This window comes from Phaenicophaeus curvirostris, chromosome Z, assembly GCF_032191515.1.
Source record: "Phaenicophaeus curvirostris isolate KB17595 chromosome Z, BPBGC_Pcur_1.0, whole genome shotgun sequence".
Taxonomy (NCBI): Eukaryota; Metazoa; Chordata; class Aves; order Cuculiformes; family Cuculidae; genus Phaenicophaeus; species Phaenicophaeus curvirostris.
Window position 1 is genome coordinate 67,139,191 of NC_091431.1, and position 15,522 is coordinate 67,154,712.

The 15,522-nt window shown below is 50.3% G+C and overlaps 3 protein-coding genes across 8 annotated transcripts in view; 2 read left to right on the forward strand and 1 right to left on the reverse strand.

Moving 5' to 3' along the window:
- UBAP2 (ubiquitin associated protein 2) overlaps positions 1-15,522 on the forward strand; it is a 365,909-nt gene that overhangs the window by 69,935 nt on the left and 280,452 nt on the right. The window lies entirely within an intron of this gene.
- LOC138733575 (myogenesis-regulating glycosidase-like) overlaps positions 1-15,522 on the forward strand; it is a 69,562-nt gene that overhangs the window by 13,033 nt on the left and 41,007 nt on the right. The window lies entirely within an intron of this gene.
- On the reverse strand, positions 2,736-5,810 carry LOC138733390 (myogenesis-regulating glycosidase-like). The gene has a single exon (XM_069880548.1). The coding sequence runs from the start codon at positions 5,536-5,538 to the stop codon at positions 3,442-3,444; it is 2,097 nt and encodes a 698-aa protein (XP_069736649.1). The 5' UTR covers positions 5,539-5,810; the 3' UTR covers positions 2,736-3,441.

Consider the following 15,522-nt stretch of genomic DNA (forward strand, 5'->3'; position numbering starts at 1 on the left):
GTGCTCAGATAGGATGTGTGAGGCTGGCTGGGGACACACAGACAGTGTGCTGGATCCCAGCTGAGTGGCAGAGATTGAAAACACATCCACAGCTCTGTATTCTCCCTCTGTACTCAGCACTGGTGAGACTGCACCTTGAATCCTGTGTTCAGTTCTGGCCCTCTCACCACAAGAAGGATGTTGAGGCTCTGGAGCGAGTCCAGAGAAGAGCAACAAAGCTGGTGAGGGGGCTGGAGAACAGGCCTTATGAGGAGCAGCTGAGGGAGCTGGGGTTGTTTCGCCTGGAAAAGAGGAGGCTGAGGGGAGACGTTTTTGCTCTCTACAACTACCTTAGAGGAGGTTGTGGAGAGGAGGGAGCTGGCCTCTTCCAAGTGATGGGACAGGACAAGAGGGAATGGCCTCAAGCTCTGGCAGGGGAGGTTCAGGCTGGACAACAAAAAAAAGTATTTCACGGAAAGGGTCATTGGGCACTGGAACAGGCTGCCCAGGGAGGTGTTTGATCCCTGGAGGTGTTTAAGGGATGGGTGGATGAGATGCTGAGGGACATGATTTAGTGATTGATAGGAATGGTTGGACTCGATCATCCTGTGGGTCTTTTCCAACCTGGTGATTCTATGATTCTGTGTAGCATAGGTAGGAGTGTTCATGGCAAAGACATTTGCCCAGTGGGGCTGTTGCAAAAGTCAAATTTGTTTCAAACAGGATTTCAGTGAGATGCTTATGGGTCATAGCAGCCAGGCTGCTGACCCACACAATCCTGGCTGTGACCATGTCGATCCTTGCCCAAAATCACAGCTTTTACTCTAAGTAAGAAAAAAAAAAACAACAGATCTGGGGGAAGACTGTAGTGAAAGGACAAGCTAGCAGCAGCAGATTCCTTTTGGGCACACAGCCAGGCTGGTGGCCTCAGGAAAAAAACAACCTCCTCAACTGGAGCTTGTCCTGAGCTGGGCAGGAGCTGTCAGCCTGCAGATCCCTCACACCCAGGAAAGCTGTAAAGTTGATCTGGGCTGATGCAAAATCCCAGAGGGCAAGTTGAGAAATTAGTCTTTTTATTTATTTATTTATTTTTAGTTTATTATATTATTACTTTTTGCCAGTAGGACTCGGGGCCATGGAAGGGGTTAGCTCAGTGATCATCAAAGATTAGAGGCAACAAACTCCACCTCCCCCAGCTAAAAAGTGCAGGCATCGTATGGTGAGCAATGGGGGACAGTCCCATGTCACCAGCACTGCCAGAAGACAGCCTTTGCTCATCACTCAGAGCTCAAAAATTTAGCAGAATTGAAGCTTAGCAAGGCAAAGAAGATGCCCCTCTGGCAGCGCACAGCCCCATCGCAGCAGGAGAATGTGGAGAGACGCACACAGTGCCACCTCCTTACAGAATGCAAGGTCCAGTATTGGTCCACCGCAGCTCATCTTGGAAAGGTTCTGGGGGAAAGACTGGACAGGGATGAGGGCCTGGGGGACAGATTTTTGCAGCCAAGTGGTATCAGGCAGCTTATGTCATGTCCAGAGTTTGTAGAAAATGTCAGTGATGCTTTTCCCCCGCAGCCTGTGATGCAGGCAGGTGGCAGAGCCATGCATGTGCGCACAGAGCACACTGATTACAGGGGCAGAGGTGCGGAATGAGGGGGTTGCAGCCTGGTTCTCCCACCTCTCCCCAGCACTGTGTGCATCAGCTTTTCAGAAAGCTCTTTCTTGCCAGAGGAATTTTGCTGGGACCCCCTGGAATTGTCCCAGGCCCAGCTGTCGATGATCCCTCAGAGCCTCAAAGCAGCAATTGAGAGCAACTGTCCTCAGGGGAGACACGTTGATGGAAACCACTATCCTGGAGTGGGAAAAAGTCCACAGTAGGGACCTAGAAATGGCCTGTTAACCCCAAATAACAGCTGCCAGACTAAGCACTGCTTTCCCTTTCACATCTCTAGATTTTAAGACTTCACCTACCCGTTGCCACACTAGTGATAGCATTATTGTAGCTCTAGCTTTCAGGGGCATCTAGAAGATCATAGAAGCACTAGGTTGAAAAAGACCTCTTAGACCTTCTGGCTTATCCCACTCGGCACTGGTCTCGGGCAACTGTGAACACATGGGGTCCTTGTTGCATAACAGACTTGCTGATGGGCCGCTGGGGTCTGAGCTGGTTTTAGGGCTGCTTCATGTAAGCACCAAACCAGTTCTGGGGTGACTGCGATGTTCTCCAACCCCTGTTTACTTTTTATATGAACCAATTCTGGTTCTGGGATAAACCCCTAAAGAAAATAGCTTTCTCCTGCTTTGAGGCCATGCACAGCTTTATCTTCCAGGTCCTTACTAGCAGCACACTGCTATAAGCAGAGGATTCAGTCTCTTGCTTTGGGAAGGAGCATTGCAGCCCCGAGACCCAAACTACTCAGTTACGTCATGTTTAAACTCTCTGCTTAAATACAGGGAAGACACAACCAAGAATGAAGAGCATTACACAGCCTACCTCAAGCTTGCAGATACTGTGGAGACACCCTCACGCAGGAAAAGGCACCTCCATGGGCAGAAGGATGCTGGCTCAGAGACCATCAGCACAAGTGGTAGCATGGGACAACATTTTCCATAGGGAAACTGAGACAGGAGTGCACTTGGGCTGGTTTGTTAAGTGTCGGAGCTTTCTCAAGAGCACAATGGCTGAATCCACTCTTGGGACCTGACAGATTTCACCCTTTAGTTCTAAATGTAGTCCCAAAATACACATGAATACACATGAATCTTATTAGGTCCTAACCCATATATGACTTAGTGCCAGGTTTTAACATTGGCTACCAAGTGTTTTCATCACGTGCTTATTGGTTTGGCTGAATCCACACCACAGTCGAGGTTCTCAATAATTTCTTCCAATAAAGAGGGAAAATGGTGGACACAGCATTAGCAAGTGCTACAGCTTCTTTCTCATTGCTCAGACAGCTCAGACTGTGGTAAATGCAATCTCGCCTCGCTCCTGCAGCAGAACCCATCTGTCTTGCAGGCTGAAAACTGGGAGCCTGCCTCTTCAGGATAATCACAGACTGCTTTTTGCAAAAAAAAAAAAAAGAATGTGTGGCAACTGCCTCCTTCACTAAGCAAGAGAAATTATAATAATCTCAAGGGATCATCTGTGCAGGAGGGTAACAAAGGAGTCTATGTAATTTCCTATATAAATCAAGAGCATGCGTGGCATTTCTTGCTGGGAAAAGACTGTGAGCAGATACAGTGTTTCTATACACTATATTTGTAAAACTGCAATTACATCCAATGTATTTTAATAAATAAGTTGTTCTACAGGACCTGCCACACAAAACAGAAGTCACAGTGTTTTTTCTGAATATCATATTGAAGTGTTTCTACTTTAAAGAATATCAAAATTACCGGATCATAAAAGTTATTTGTTCGTTACACCTGACACAGTTGCACAGATGATGGAGGAGCCTGTTAGGAAACCCAGAGGAAATAGGCGACTTCGTCCAGGTCAACAGGATAGTCCGTGAGCAGCACTGGGGTCTTCTCAAACAACTCCCCCTTGTAGCTGCGCCACTTGCCCGCCGGCAGGTAGACGTCACGCTCCTGCTTGCCCATCTCAAGGACAGGCGCCACCATGAGGGTATCGCCAATAAGGAACTGGGAGTCGATCTTGTGAGCGGCCTCATCACTGGGAGAGATCCACCAGATGGGACGGATGATGGGGTCGCCCGTGTCCGTGACCTCCTCAGCCAACTCCAGCAACAGTGGGGCAACCAGCGACTCGTGAAGCTCCGTGAACTTCTGTGCAATCTCCACCACCTCCTTGTCGTAGAGCCAGGGGGGGATGGAGAACTGCATGGAGGGCATGAAGGCCGACAGCTCCAGCCACCGCACATACAGCTCACGGTCAGGGATCTCCACTGCCCCATCTGTTTTGTTGGGGAGAAAGTTTCCTCCAATCATATCTGGCAGTACAAATGGGTACCCCAGCATGCTGATGGTGAGCACTGTAGGGATGAGGGACTTGAGGCCGAGCTCGTAGCCCCAGACGGAGTCGCGGTCGATGATACGGAAGAAGCAGGAGATGTTCTGCGACTGGTAGCCCACTCGCACCTCAGCTAGCTCATAGAAGGGGATGGCCATCTCTGTGTAGCGCCGTGACCAGATGCTGGGGTCTGAGAGAGGGCGGAAGGTGCTGAACTGCTTGGGTAGGTAGCTGGTCTCACCTGCATCAAACTTGAAGGATGAGATGCCATACTTGTGTCGGAGCTGGCGCAGGTGGCTCTGGAACCAGTCGCGGGCTGCTGGGTTGGTGAAGTCCAGGATGGCTCCGATGCCATTCCACCATTCCACCATAGCTGGCAGCCTCCCTGATGGCTCCTTGATGAAGAGCTGACGCTCAATGCCCACCCCAAAATTGGAGGAATCTGTATGTATGAAGGGATGAATCCACAGGGTGACCTTGAACCCATCCTCCCTCAGCTTTGCAAACATCTCTGTCACATTGGGGAACTTGACAGGGTCAAAGTCAAAGTCTCCATAGGCTTGAGTGTACATGTCATCGATTTCAATGTGGCTGCAGTTGAAACGGTACTTCTTAATGTTTCTTGAAAAATTCAGAACTTTATCCTGATCAATGTCATTCTTGTAGAGGGCCCACGTGGACCAGATCGGGTATCGGAAGGCATTTTCAGCTGGGATCTTGGAGGGCTTGTTGAAGTACCTGCGCACCATGTACTTGTGGATGGACGTGACGTCAGAGCCCACGCAGACCCGGTAGCTGAGCTCGGGGAAGGGCTGCTGCCCCGGTGGGGGTTTGTAGGGGGAATCCTTGTAGCGAGCCTGGAAGAAAAGGGTGCGCTCAGTGGCGTTGTATCCCAGGTGGAAGGGCACGGAGTCGTTGATCTTGATGGCTGCTGCCTTGGAGGAGAGCCAGTAGCGCTCAAGGATGCCACCAAAGCTGTCGCGAAAGGAGTAGACGTCGCTCGTCACGTAGGGCACGGGCTCCTGGTAGCCGGCCAGGCGGATGGGCCAGTGCTGGACGCTCATCTCTGAGCCCCCGTACCAGTGGGCGTCCTCCCAGAACATGGTGTGCTCCACCGCCGGGCCGGGCGCCAGCTCCTCCCAGCGCACACGGTAGCATATCACCGTGTCCTTGGGCTTCACCGTCTGGATGAAGAAGTTGAGCGGCCCCCTGCCCGACCGCGTGCAGCTCAAAATCTCGCCCTCCTTGGAGCACGACTCCAGGTCGAGGCTGCCCGAGCGGAAGGCCAGACGGAAGACCACTTCCCCGTTCTGGTTCCTGATGACGAAGCCGTCTGCCCGCAGGTCCATCAGCTCCGTCTTGAGCCGCTCTGCCTTCCTCAGCGACACTGTGTAGTAGCACCAGGCCACAACCGCAGCAATGAAGAGGATGAGACCCAGCAAGATGGCCCCGAGCATGGGTCTCAGCTCCTTGGAGGGCTTCTGCTTCACCGGCGTGATGTTTTCAGGGAAACATTTTTCTTTGCTATTCCTCTTTTGAGCATTCCCATGTTTTCCTGTGCGGTGGGTGATTAGAGTCTCCATGAGTCCTTGGCAATGTCAACGCTTGATTAGAAATTTTGCTGCTATGTTTTTTTTTCTCCAGCGGGTGGACTGGAATTTCAAGGTGCTGATCACAATCTCCTTTCCAAAGCCTGGCCACTTACACCTGCAGTGTTATTTCAGGAAACAGATGGTTATAAACACAAAAAAAAAACCCAAAACCAATTAAATCTTGCTAAAAGTCTTAGCTCCTCGCCTCCCTCGCAGCCCTGGACTGCGGTCTGGCTCGCTTTGCTCTGTGCGGCAACAGCCTGTTCGCTGGCAGCTGGGCTGAGCTTTTTTAGAGTGAGGCTGTGCCAGGATTCCCATGACCGTCTCTTGGCTGCAGCCTCGCTCTGTGCTGCAAAGCAAGGGTGAAGGGAGGAAAGTCGGGTCAGTACTTGTAGGAACGTGGGGCCAGGGAAGGGAGCTGGTACATGAGTATACAAGCTAGATATCACGAGCTGGTCTGGTTTTACATTAATTACATGTCCTGCCACATTTTCCACACAAAAGCCACAACTTCTCTGCACCAAATACAAGGAGAGAAATGCTGTGCTGAAATATCCAGCCTGCCTGTTGTGTTCTGCCATCCCAAGGAAGCAGACAGTGATTGATGTTTTATCTCCTTGCACTTTGCTCCTTGCCAGAGCTCCATGGGGACACACACGCTTTATGGCCAGCATCCACCTCTCCATTTTTTGTCCTAATTCAGGTCTTGTAACTCCTGGGCTTGTGCCAGGTAAGACGCTACAGTGCCATGTTTGGCACAGAGTATGGGAATGGGGATGTTAAACTGAAATTGTAGCAAGATCAGGACTACATCAAAACTTTGGTTTGCTGGGAAATACACAAGAAGACAACACACGTTCCAGCTGCATCAAGCATCACCAAGCCAGTGCAGCTCACAGCATCTGAAACAGCATCCAATGCCACCAAAAACAAGTAGGGGAATCTGAGGCAGGTGGCTTAAGGCAATGCACTCTGTGCAACTGGACTCCCAGCTTCCGTGGCCCCATCCTGGGGTCTGTGTGATCTGACATGATGAAAATTTGCAGGAGCCACCTGTACGGAGAAGGGGAAAAGGAGCCAGTTTGCTTATCCAAGCCATGCAGAGCCATACATGCCAGGCATATTTACCCGCACTGCCATGACATCAATATCTAAGTATACAGAGATTATAAGATGCCCAGGGAGCCACTGAAAATATCAGAGGTCACCACGTTTGGGCTTGATCGCAGCAGTCTTCCAGCCACCCGAATGAACCACCAAGTTAGTTTTTGTGATTCAGTCTCAGGGTAAGCGAGGATTTGCTGTGAAAAAGAGACAGGGTGGATTAAAGCCTTCCTGTGTGAACTTTGTCTGGGGTAGGGGTGAGAGTAGGAAGGCTGCTGCTGCCCCAAAATGCTGATGACCCATGACAGGGGTGATTTCGGGGAGCAGACTTGGTTACCCGTGCACTCAGGACATTCTGCCAGCCCCAAAGAGGTCAGACCTGGCAGCCTCCCTGGTGCTGGCCAGGCTTCTGACACAGCTTTGCAGCTCCAGCTCCGGTGGTTTCCGGCAAAACTCTGGTGTTTTTGCAAAACAACCTCTTTGCTTTGAAGATGTTTTTATGTGCTGGGGTCAGTCCTTGGTTGCCACCCTCAGAGCTTTCCTCCTCTTCTTCCTCTCCTTCCATTCCGCCCCCCCCGCCCCAGAAAGGACTTTCCTTTAAGATGAGCCCCACCATTTTCCAATGTGAAAAAATAAGCAAGGGAAAGGGAAGCAAGGTTTTCAGGACTTCTGCCTTATATATATATATATGTACACACACAGACATATATAAAAAATAGCAACATATTAAAAAAAGAAAACACCACAGGGACTTTGGGACCCCAAAGTCATGAATAAAGGATATGCAGGAAGTTCCTCAGATTTCTACGCAGTGATTTCTTGCCTAGGCAATCACTTTAAATCCCTCAGTTTATTCCGAGGGCAGAAGATCAGTGTCAGAAAGACAGTACTCAAGGGAGTCAAGACTTCTGGGACAAGCTGTCCTATCCCCAGGGCATTTTGGGTTTTCTGCCTCCTGTAATGTGTCAGGATGCTGCATTGGTATCCCAGCCCTGCCCTTCGTGGAGGAGATGTGCCACCTGGGAGATGGGGTCAGCAGGTGGGAAGCAGCAGGTGCTGGCCCACTGGGAGGCAGAGCAGGATGATAATGGGATTTCTGGGAGAGATCCCACCAGGGTAAGGGAGTCTCTGAAGCTGCAAACTCTTGCCCTTCAAAGCTTATGTCTTATGAAAGCATTAAACATCTGAGCACTGCCTGAAGCAATGCCTGAGCACTGCCTGAAGGCAATGAGAAGGAGTCTTGGCAAAGGGTGCACATTGGTAGCCCAGAGTCCAGATCCAGCCTTTTCTTTTCTCCATCCATGGGGTTATAGCATCACAGCATCCCTTCCTCATGAATATTTAACCAGGCCTTGTGAAGCCTCTCTGCTCCAGTCAAGACTAAACTAACCCACACTAATTGCAACAACTTCCAAGCAAGGATGGGTAGAATGCTCCTGGAGCATCCTGAAAGCCAGATGTCCCAGGGATGTGGGCATACTGTATTTTATTTGGGCTTGTTTATTATATGCCAATCTGATATGGGTCTTGCCCCATCAGTCCCCCAGGTCTTTCTCTAAAAGAAGCTAGGATTCCTCACCCCAAGGATCTAAGCAGCCCTGAGCACGCACAGATTAAACATTGACATACACAATGTGACATGCACAACATGAGCCAGGACTTTAGACCCTCTTAGAGTCAAACAGGAGCTAAGCAAGGGTTTCAAGTGCTGAAACACATCAGCCAGCTCGAAGGGCAGCAATTCACCTAAACCCCTTTGCTTACCTACCCTCAGAGACTCCTGAAGAGCCAATCTATCCTTAGAAACCCCCCTGATCTCTTGACACATGTGGCACAAGTTTGTCAGACCTTGGTCCAACTCCCAGCTATGCATCACTGGAATCCTCAGACTTTTGCCTTTCTAATGCATTTACCTGTCTGCTGGTGCAGGGAGAGCATCGTTCGTCCAGCAGCCCCCCAGGAAACAAATCTGTCTTCAAATTAAGGAATAGTTTTCTATATTAAGAGTCCTTTTATAACAGGTTATCAAACACTTAGGAGTTACTATCAGGCACTTGTAGGAGAGTACATGACATGTTATAGCAGAAAGCGCTATAAGTAGCTATAAGTCATGACCATAAACAAAGCATTGCCCTGTCAAACTCTGCAAGAACCGTTTAATCATTTACCAAGCCCTTTTAAACCGTTTCCAATGTTTTAACAGAAAACACACACAAAGAACAAAGCCATTCCCAACAGCTCTCATTTCCCATAGCAGTCTGGCACATGCAGGAATTGTACAGGGATTCATTGCTAAAATGGTCCCAGGGGAGATTTGCTGTGTTTATAGACAACATGAGAAAAGAGGTATCTACTACGTCTGCAGTCAAGGAGGTGGACTGAGGAGTAGCCAAGCTTATCTCATGAACTGCCACAGTTTTGCTACAGAGCCAGCAAGGCTTAATGTAAAGGTGTAGTTGCTGGGGCATGGATGCAGAGGGTAAGATCAGGTTGCCAAGGACACTCTGCAGTCTGTGTGGTGTAGGTCAGGGGACCAACATCCCTAGATGTGGCCAGAGTCTGTCCCCTGGAGTGGTGTGTCATTCTGCTCCTCCTAAGAGCTGGGAAAAAGAAATCAAACTCAACTGTGCCCCAAAGCAGGGAGAATATGAGCCACAGAACTACCTGCACCCTTCACCCCAGCCCTGGGCTTCAAGCAATTCCTGGTAGCTCCAATAATGACAACAGTGAAGGCTGGCTTTACCGCCTCAACCCTTGGTTTGTGAGGATCTCAACCAGGTCCTTGGGCTGAAACAGCAGCTTGGTTCATATTAATCCTGTTTCAACAGCTGAGTCTGAGCTGCAGGGAGGCATGTGTCTGTCCTGCAGGAATGTACCAGCAGCATGGAGAGACCTACACCAGCTCACACCCATCAGACTGCTCTGAGCAGGCTTATTTCTGGCAGCAGCGCTGATCTGGGGGTCTCTGCACTGCTCACCACTGCTCCTGATGCCTGGGGGGTTTTACTTCATCTCGTCGTGAAGGTGGCTGCACAGACCCAGCTGGCTTGTGCCTGTACCAAGTGCTGCTGCAAAGCTTGTACTCCAAGGCAAGCCTGACAGTGCTCTAAGCCCCCTGGAGCCACGCAAATCCAGCCCTGGTCTGGAGCAGAAATATCACCCGGGCTTTTTCCTTATCCAGAGAATCCCAGTCCCTCAGTACTGGGAATAAAGCAGACCTGTGCAGGTCTTTCAGTCCTAACTGCTATAGGAGCAGGCACTGGAAAATCCCACTCCCATCCTCTCATGCGAACAAACTCCTCCTTTCCAAGCTGGCAGGAAAAAACCTGTGAAATCAACTTTTTCCCACTTTTGGGGCTCTCTCTGACCTCTGAACTTCTGCAGTGTCCTTGCGCTGTTCCAAGCCACAAACAGTGACCACAGCATTTTGCTGCACGCTGAGCCGCATCCTTAGGAAGGAGCTCCATCTGCTGAGCCAGTAGCCTAGGGTGGAACTAAGAGAGTGCTTCCAGGTTTATCCCAGGACTGCGGAGTGATAGGTCACTGGGCATCCCCTGAGCAGTACTGAGCCCGTCAGACCCTGTTGCATCAGGATCAGTGCTTGCAACAAGTTCCAGGGAGTTTTTGAAGTGCTTTCCTTTGATGAACAAGCAAACCGAGCAGAGAGCAATAAACAAAGTTCAGGCAAGGATTAAAAAAGGTCATTGTGTGCTGCAGCTGCAATTGTATGAGCAAGCTGGAGAAGAGTGGAAATACGAGAAAAACTAGGGAAAAAAATGGTGCTCTTATCTTAGGCTGCTCTGAACGAAGTTGGTTAGCCGGGCTCATGCCAGCTGAAGGAATAAGACAGGAACGGACCTGAGTGTGAGCTGTGCTTCCTCCCACTTAAACCCAGGCTCAGCTGGAGGCTCTGCTTATAGAGGGAGCCCTTGGAAGCAGCCTGCAACAGCAGTGAGATAAAGAGGCCCAGTGCTTGGAGGCTTTCACCTAGGAGATGGACTACCCTTGGTTGCTATTTTCTTGTGAGAGTCAGCCAGAGACCAGCCATGCAAGATTCCCAGATTGCCAGTAGGTCCCTGAGGGATGCTTCAGGCTCTGCATGGGTTAAGCTGACTATCTGCTAGGATGAGGGATTCTGGGCAATTTACTCATACCTGTCCCTCTGGAACTTCTTGCAGGACTGCTGGACCCACAGTAGGAGATGAGATGCTCGGGCAGGCTGAGGGCATCTGCTCTGTTCTCCCCAAAGTCTCAGCCTGCTGCTCACATAGGAGCAAGGCTGTAAGGACCACACGTAACCCACACATCTCTGGAGATGCTGTGTTACTCCAAACCAGCTCCACTACATAGAATCATAGAATGGCTTAGGTTCAATGGGACCTTAAAGTTCATCCAGTTCCAACCCCCCTGCCATGGGCAGGGACACCTCCCACCAGATCAGGCTGCTCAAGGCTCCATCCAAACTGGCCTTGAACACCTCCAGGGATGGGGCACCAACACCTTCCCTGGGCAACACGTGCCAGTGCCTCAGCACTGTCATCATGAAGAATTTCTTCCCCACGTCTTATCTAAACCTTTCCCCTTCCAATTTAAAGCCATTCGCTGTCATCCTGTCACTCCACACCCTTGTAAATATTCCTTCCCCAGCCTTCCTGTAGCCTCTTCAGGTATTGGAAGGCTTCTATAGGTCTCCGCAAAGCCTCCTTCAGACTGGACAACCCCAGATCTCTCAGCCTTTCTTCAGAGCAGAGGTGCTTCAGCCCTCTGATCATCTTCATGTCCCTCTTCTGGAACCACCTTGCATCCCATCTTGGCAATGCAGGATCTTTACTTTGCTGCGATCAAAAGTTTCACCGCAGAGACAACCACTCAATGGCCAGATCCCACAGATTGTCTCAGCACTTACCCAGCTTCAACATGGTCAATGAAAGCCCATCATCAAAATGGATGTGGATGGAGGAATGAATCATGGTTAGTGCCAGCCCACAGCCAGAGGGATGTGATTGGATATTTATTCATAAGCAAGTGAGACTTCTCTGGGATTTCCAGAAACTACCCAGCATAGAATCACAGAATCATAGAATGGTGTGGGTTGGAAGGGACTTTAAAGATCATCCAGTTCCAACCACCTTCCATAGGCAGGGACACCTCCCACTGGATCAGGTAGCTCAGAACCTAATCCAGCCTGGCCTTCAGCACCTCCAGGGACAGAGCATCCATGACTTTTCTGGGCAACCTGTGCCTGTGCCTCACCACCCTCACAGGAAAATAATTTTTTCTAACATCTAATCTAAATCTCCCCTCTTTCAGTTTAAAGCTGTTCCCCCTCAGTCCTATCCATGCACTCCCTGATGAAGAGCCTCTCCCCAGCCTTCCTGTAGGACCCTTATGTACTGGAAGGCTGCTATAAGGTCTACCCACAGCCTTCTCCAGGCTGAACAACCCCAGCTCTCTCAGCCTGTCTTCTTACAGGAGGTGTTCCAGCCCTCTGTTCATCTTCATCGCTCCCTCTGGAATCACTGTAACATCTACATGGCTGAAGCTGATCCTTTCACAAGCACTTTGAACCAGGAACCCAGGTGGAAGAACCTGAAAAAGGTCAGACAGTTGACAACGATGCTAGTGACTATTTCCATCTCTGCCCAAAGAAGGTTATCCTCCCCAAAATACTGGACAACCAGAGAGCCCCACAGAGCCCCATCCTTTCTCACCTCAGGGACTGTGTGCAAGTTTTGCTGTCCGTGTTCTGGGTTGACACTGAGGGCACCAGATGAGCTCTGATTTTAAGCTCAGTAAAGAGCCTTGATGGCTCCAAGGCTGGGGTGAAAGCCCAATGAGTGGCTGTGCTGTTCACATAAGCATCCCTCAGATTTTAGGTTTGCAAGATATATGGCCCTGCTTGCTCTCCCAGGTGCCATGTGCCAGAAAGCAGTGTCAGTGCCACAGCAGACAGAGCTGCTTTTGGGTGGCTGGTGAGTGACAGCTGTGTTTGAAGACGTGGTGGGTAACACCGTGTCTCTGTCAGAAGACGAAGTTTCACTTGCTCATCACTTCAACTAAATTCACCATGAGCTACAAAATGAAGAGGGAAAAGCAATGCACTCATCAAACTGATGATGGAGCCAAGAGCAAGGCTGCTATGCAGGACTCTGGTCAGCAAGGATTAACCAGATGTGGAAATTATGTGACCAAGAGACAGCACTTATAGGACTATCCTGCTCTGTGTGGGAGAGACCACAGCTGGAAAGCAGCTTGCTGTCTCCTAAGGTCAGCCTGGGAAAAGCTGTGGAAACAATTTGAAGAAGGCATCTCTACACACAAGGCTATGTCATGCTGTAAGCAAGCCAACGCGTCACAGAAGAAAGGACACTAAGGCTACAGAGTAATTTTATATGCAAATACTTTCTTGCATGTATAAGAAATAAGGCCAAAGATGTGTCTGAAATCCTAAAAATCTCAGTGACTGCTGTTCAACTGATTCATTTTGGTCTGTCTGGTTCAGTGGCAGCCGGAACATCCTGTATCTCATTGAGGCATTGCCAAAGACGGGGCGGGGGGAAAATTGCCTTTGGATACAGTCTTGAGTTGCAGGTGGGAAATGGTTTTTTTTCAAGAAGATACCCTTCAAAAGCTGAAATCACATCCTGGAGAAGAAAATGCCTCGATTTTCAACAGGCTTTGCACAGAGTTTAAAAAGCCCCAACAGGACCAGAGGAGACTCACAATAAGAGGTAAAGACCTGACTAAGTTAAATATCTGCAGAAGGAACAGAAGTGGTGGGAATGAGGACGCGATCATTCTCCCCAAGGAGGTGACTGCACTTGCCTAAGGCAAAATCTGAGCTGTCCATGACACAGAAGCAGGAGAGCTGCTAAACACACTGTGACTGGGAAATCCTGAGATGAAATTGTCAGGACTAGAGCAGTGGACACGTTTACAGTATTCTTTATTTTCCCTTGGCATCCTCTGTGAGTCCCTGTTTGACTCAGACTTGGGGGGTAGACCTATAGCCTGACCCTGCACAGTCCTTCCCATGCTAAAGCTGGAGCAAAGACCCCTGACAGCCCCCAGCCTGGCAGGAAGAGGGCACCTTCCTGGTACACACAGGGAAAGGCTTTCTGCGTGCTAAAAAGCAACTGGAGCCCAGTGGATTTTGACAACTCTGGGATTCAGGAGCTGAGAGAGAGAGTTCATGGCTTCAGGCAGATCATATTCTCCCTGTGCCTCAGTTTCCCTTGTGTGAAATGAATGGAGGGGGTTTCCAGGAGAAACCTGGGAGATGCAGCAGCTCCTAGGGCTGGAGCAATAGCAGGATCCATAGTAGAAGAGTACAGTGATCTTTTCATCAGACTATTTGCTGTAACAGAATCACAGAATCACAGAATAACCAGGTTGGAAGAGACCCACCGGATCATCGAGTCCAACCGTTCCTATCAAACACTAAACCATATCCCTCAGCACCTCGTCCACCCGTGCCTTAAACACCTCCAGGGAAGGCGAATCAACCACCTCCCTGGGCAGCCTGTTCCAGTGCCCAATGACCCTTTCTGTAAAGAATTTTTTCCTAACGTCCAGCCTAAACCTCCCCTGGCGGAGCTTGAGGCCATTCCCTCTTGTCCTGTCCCCTGTCACTTGGGAGAAGAGGCCAGCACCCTCCTATCCACAACCTCCTTTCAGGTAGTTGTAGAGAGCAATGAGGTCTCCCCTCAGCCTCCTCTTCTCCAGGCTAAACAACCCCAGCTCTCTCAGCCGCTCCTCATAAGGCCTGTTCTCCAGCCCCTTCACCAGCTTTGTTGCTCTTCTCTGGACTCGCTCCAGAGCCTCAACATCCTTCTTGTGGTGAGGGGCCCAGAACCGAACACAGGATTCGAGGTGCGGTCTCACCAGTGCCGAGTACAGAGGGAGAAGAACCTCCCAGGGCCTGCTGGTCACGCCGTTTCTGATCCAAGCCAAGATGCCATTGGCCTTCTTGGCCACCTGGGCCACTGCTGGCTCATGTTCAGTCGGTTGTCAACCAACACCCCCAGGTCCTTCTCCTCCAGGCAGCTTTCTAGACAGACTTCTCCTAGTCTGTAGCTGCACAGGGTTGTTGTGCCCCAAGTGCAGGACCCGGCATTTGGCCTTGTTAAACCTCATGGCGTTGGTCTTAGCCCAGCGGTCCAGCCTGTCCAGATCCCTTTGCAGAGCTTCTCTACCCTCCAGCAGATCAACACTTCCACCCAGCTTAGTGTCGTCCGCAAACTTGCTAAGGGCGCACTCGATGCCTTCATCCAGGTCATTGATAAAGACATTGAACAGGGCTGGACCCAGCACTGAGCCCTGGGGAACCCCACTTGTCACTGGCCTCCAGCTGGATTTCACACCATTTCCCACCACTCTCTGGGCCCGGCCAGCCAACCAGTTTTCCACCCAGGAGAGTGTGCGCCTGTCCAGGCCAGAGGTGACAGTTTCTGAAGCAGAATGCTGTGAGAAACTGTGTCAAAGGCTTTACTGAAGTCCAGGAAGATACATCCCCAGCCTTTCCCTCGTCCAGCAGCCGAGTGACTTTGGCATAGAAGGCGATCAGGTTAGTCTGGCAAGACCTGCCTTTTGTGAACCCATGTTGACTGGGCCTGATCACCCGGTTGTCTTGCATGTGCTTCATGATAGCACTCAAGATCACCTGTTCCATGACTTTCCCTGGCACTGAGGTCAGACTGACAGGCCTGTAGTTCCCTGGATCCTCCCTGCGACCCTTCTTGTAGATGGGCACAACATCAGCCAGCCTCCAGTCCAGTGGGACTTCCCCAGTCTTCCAGGACAACTGGGGACACTCTCCATCAGATGGGGAGACACCTCCACCCCAAGCTCTTCCCTCTCCTTCTCCTTTGA

Coding starts and splice junctions, on each gene's coding strand:
- LOC138733390 (XM_069880548.1), bottom strand. CDS start 5,538: ATGGAGACTCTAATCACCCACCGCACAGGAAAACATGGGAATGCTCAA.